A 3,642-nucleotide genomic window follows, 5' to 3' on the forward strand; every position below is an offset into this window, starting at 1 on the left:
AGCTGTAGTTTGATTTGCCGCTTCTCGTTTTTATTTTTTTTATTGTCCCACTCTCTGACACCAACTTGTTACGTCTTCGTTCGTTAGTTAATTTCCCGTATAACTTATTTCCAATGAAACTTTAACGACACAAGTCCTTTCTTAAATAAAACTGGTTTATTCTTTCTGAATACAACTTTGCAATACACTTAATTTCCACAGTCGTGCTATAACAAACGCTATAATTCACTACGAATGTCTCACGTGCTCGACTCAACTGTCCATATCTATCTCTGTCTGCTGTTCAATTACGCATTGTTGCCGTCACTTCTTACCAGTCTTATATATACAAGAATACCAAAATCTAGTAAACGCTCAAGCATTCACAAACCTTTGAGAATATGACATGTTACTAGTGTCACGTGACCCCCGCTGTCGTAACAATATTAAGTAATACTGCCATTAAAATATTTTTGTAATAATTGCAATAATTTTGATAATTTCTAACTCTGAATATAGCTGTGTTGCAAGTCATGTAGTGATAAGTTGGAAAAGAATAAGTACTGAATCAATGGTGGTATAACAGAGTTAAGATATAGCACTAGCAACTGAATGTGAATACATCCTTAATGCAAGAGGTATGCATTCATATGTTATGCTTTTGTTAATAAACCACACGCACATTAAGGATGAACCACAGTAACTGGTAGAATCAAAATAACAATTTAGTATGATTATGGTATTCAAACAATTTTATTGTTGTAGTTAGGGATGTATGTTTACTTACGTTCTTTTTCATGAATAATGTTATGATTTATTAGATGGTAAATAGTACACTTTGTTCAACTAGCACATGAAGAAGATATTGTAGAGGAAATATTGTAAAGAGATTTAAAGTTGTTGCTGTTACAGAAAATGTGATAAACCACACTTTTTGTTTTCTTGGACATGTGATGTTTTTTAATTATTTGTGCAGTAAATTTTAATCTGTTATAGTGAGAAATAAACCTTGTCTATGGTTTTTTAAGCTGTGGTTTACACGAGTCATTTCATATAAACGTTTTGTACAGTACTGGACATAAGGGCACTACACAGTTTTATGCACTTCTTATAAACATATAAAGGAACTACATTTCAATACCAGTTGGAGGCTTTTAAAACAGCTTACCTAAGATGAGCTGTTCTCTCTCATTAATTTAGTAGAAACAAAGTTACCTGGAGTCAGATATTTCATTCAGTTCAAAATTTTCAAGTTACAGAAATCTAGAGCAGTTACAGCAGGATATCATGGCAGAAAATTAAAATCTATTTAATACACATTTCATCATTTAAGACTTTCTACATAGATCCTATTTGTCAATATTTCAATTTCTGAAAAACAATTAAACCTAAAGTATTATACTTAAAACACACGTAATACCGCCCACATATAGGTCAAATGGTACATTTTATTAAACCTTTAATTACACAACTTATATTAAAAACTTGTATTGCATTAATTTAATACAAGGAGTAACATAAATTTAGAAAAGTTTATAAAAATTTTCTATAAAATCAGCAATCAAAAACACTCATTATATTAACTTGACTTGCTGATAAATCAACCACATAATAAAAATGTTAATATAGTGTTACAGAGAGAAAGTCTGCTCCACCTTATCTGCTACCATTCGAGCTATTGCCAAAGATGAAGTTGCTCCTGGTGATGGTGCATTTCTAATATGCAATATTCTTTCACCTAAATTTCCAGAACCACTGTCAAACACAAAATCATCCACTAGGTTACCATTCTTGTCTAAAGCTTGTGCACGAACTCCTGTTGGCCCTCTAGAAAACCAAACGTTTTGAATAAAGTGTGAAAGTTAAAAACGTTTTTTTTCTTGAAGTATAAATTAAAACTTTCAAATGAGAGAAAGATAAAATACGTGAATTATAAATTTTGACTTAAAAGTTGTGTGTGTATGGAACATATGATTGAGTTAAATAATCTGACTATAAAAAAAAAGAATAATTTATTTATATGTATTACACATCTGATAGACAGTAGTATTACCACTAGACCCACTTACTTCCGACAATGTAATATTACATTAAGATGTTTCTTTTATGGTGGTTTTGGATGAGCATTGGGTCTAATACTACTTATAGTTCTCATTTTGGTTTATATGTGTAACAGTTGTAATATTAATAATAAAGTAGTTTGTAGCAGGAATTCAAAACAAAGCACAAATCGCTTGTTCCAAACCAGTGTGGATGTATTTAAGGCCAAGACTGAACAGGTTAAGAACAAAGTACAAAGTTTTAGTAAATCTGGCTATTAATGTAGTAAATTAAATCAAATTTCCTAACTCAACTTAAGAGTAAGTAATAGGATTTAAATTGACCTTCATAATACCTGTCTCAAGCTACATTCCACCTAGTGTTTGTTTGATCTATGTAGCATTTGCTTCACTATAAGCCTCTACAATGTTTCAGCATTTGAAATGTTTATTAAGGTGTTGTTCACATTATTTAAGATCAATGAAGAATTGATCTTTGGATCTATTTTATTATTATATTCTCACGTGTGACTAATAGAACACACTGAAAACTTCAGGTAGGTGAGATGAAAAATGCAATATTTTATCCAACTGTCAATTTAACTGTCTATTTTTTTATTATAATATAATACTAGAAACGATTTATGATAAATTTGGAGAATAGAATGAAGAATATAAATTATAAACACCACATTCTCTAAATGAAAAGTCCCAATCATGTCATTACCTTGTTACATCTGCTATTGTTAATGATGGAACAAATTTCTGTAGTTCTTTCACTTGCGCTCTGAGGTTGATGCTCCGATATATTTCTTTCAGTCCATAACCTAAGTGTTGAATTGCTAGCTTCTGGAAACCCCTTAGTACAATAAAAATAATCTTATATGCAAGGTTTTTTGACATATTCAAGGAAAATAATAATAATGGCATTATTTATACTATTCACTCGTATGAAGAACAAAATGCAACATCAGAATTATTATATCTTCTTGTTAGAGAATTCTTGAGCTACAGCATATTCTAATATAGAAAATCAATATTTTATTGAAGAATACAATGACACCATGTGGGAATGAAACCCATACACACGCATAACACATCTGGAATAAAAGATTAAAGAGGGTTTTCTGTTTAGTCTGTAGGAGATACATTTAACTATTACCTCTTCCTATAGAAATTTTACCTCACAGAGTAAGTTAGAAAATGAGGATTTCATAACAGAATGAATGTTCATTAAACTTTATAGATGCTGGAAGGAAGGTGTTTCAGGTTTTTAATTGACTATATGACACTTCTAAAATCTGACACAATCTTTCAAAATACACTAGTGAAGCCTAATGAAGGGCAGTTTTCTGAAATGTTGCTTGAAATACAATAAATCCAACATTGATTTCATTACTTTTTAGCCACAGCATAGTGGCTCATAGAATGGCTCCAAGTTTTTTTGTTTTTTTTTAAGTACAAATTTTTAACTCATAGCTCCATCTCTTGACTGATTTGAGATCTATTTACAGCTGCAGCTTTGAGACTAATAATGGCTGGAGACGGCTTGAATGGGTAACGAAGAAAAACTTTAATATAAGTTTAACATAACAGCAAATGGTACAACGTTTCGACAAGGTTT

General features: G+C 30.9%; 1 protein-coding gene across 1 annotated transcript in view; it reads right to left on the bottom strand.

The window, feature by feature from the left end:
- Nucleotides 1–1,407: 1,407 nt before the first annotated feature.
- Nucleotides 1,408–3,642, bottom strand: part of LOC106474935 (L-2-hydroxyglutarate dehydrogenase, mitochondrial-like) — a 17,712-nt gene continuing 15,477 nt past the window's right edge. Inside the window, exons 5-6 of the mRNA XM_022403191.1 lie at nucleotides 2,746–2,877; nucleotides 1,408–1,806 (exon numbers count right to left, since the gene is read on the bottom strand). Of these exons, the coding sequence (XP_022258899.1) occupies nucleotides 1,611–1,806; nucleotides 2,746–2,877 (328 nt within the window). The 3' untranslated portion in view covers nucleotides 1,408–1,610. The remainder of the gene's footprint in view (nucleotides 1,807–2,745; nucleotides 2,878–3,642) is intronic.

Source organism: Limulus polyphemus, unplaced genomic scaffold, assembly GCF_000517525.1.
Source record: "Limulus polyphemus unplaced genomic scaffold, Limulus_polyphemus-2.1.2 Scaffold7878, whole genome shotgun sequence".
NCBI lineage: Eukaryota > Metazoa > Arthropoda > Merostomata > Xiphosura > Limulidae > Limulus > Limulus polyphemus.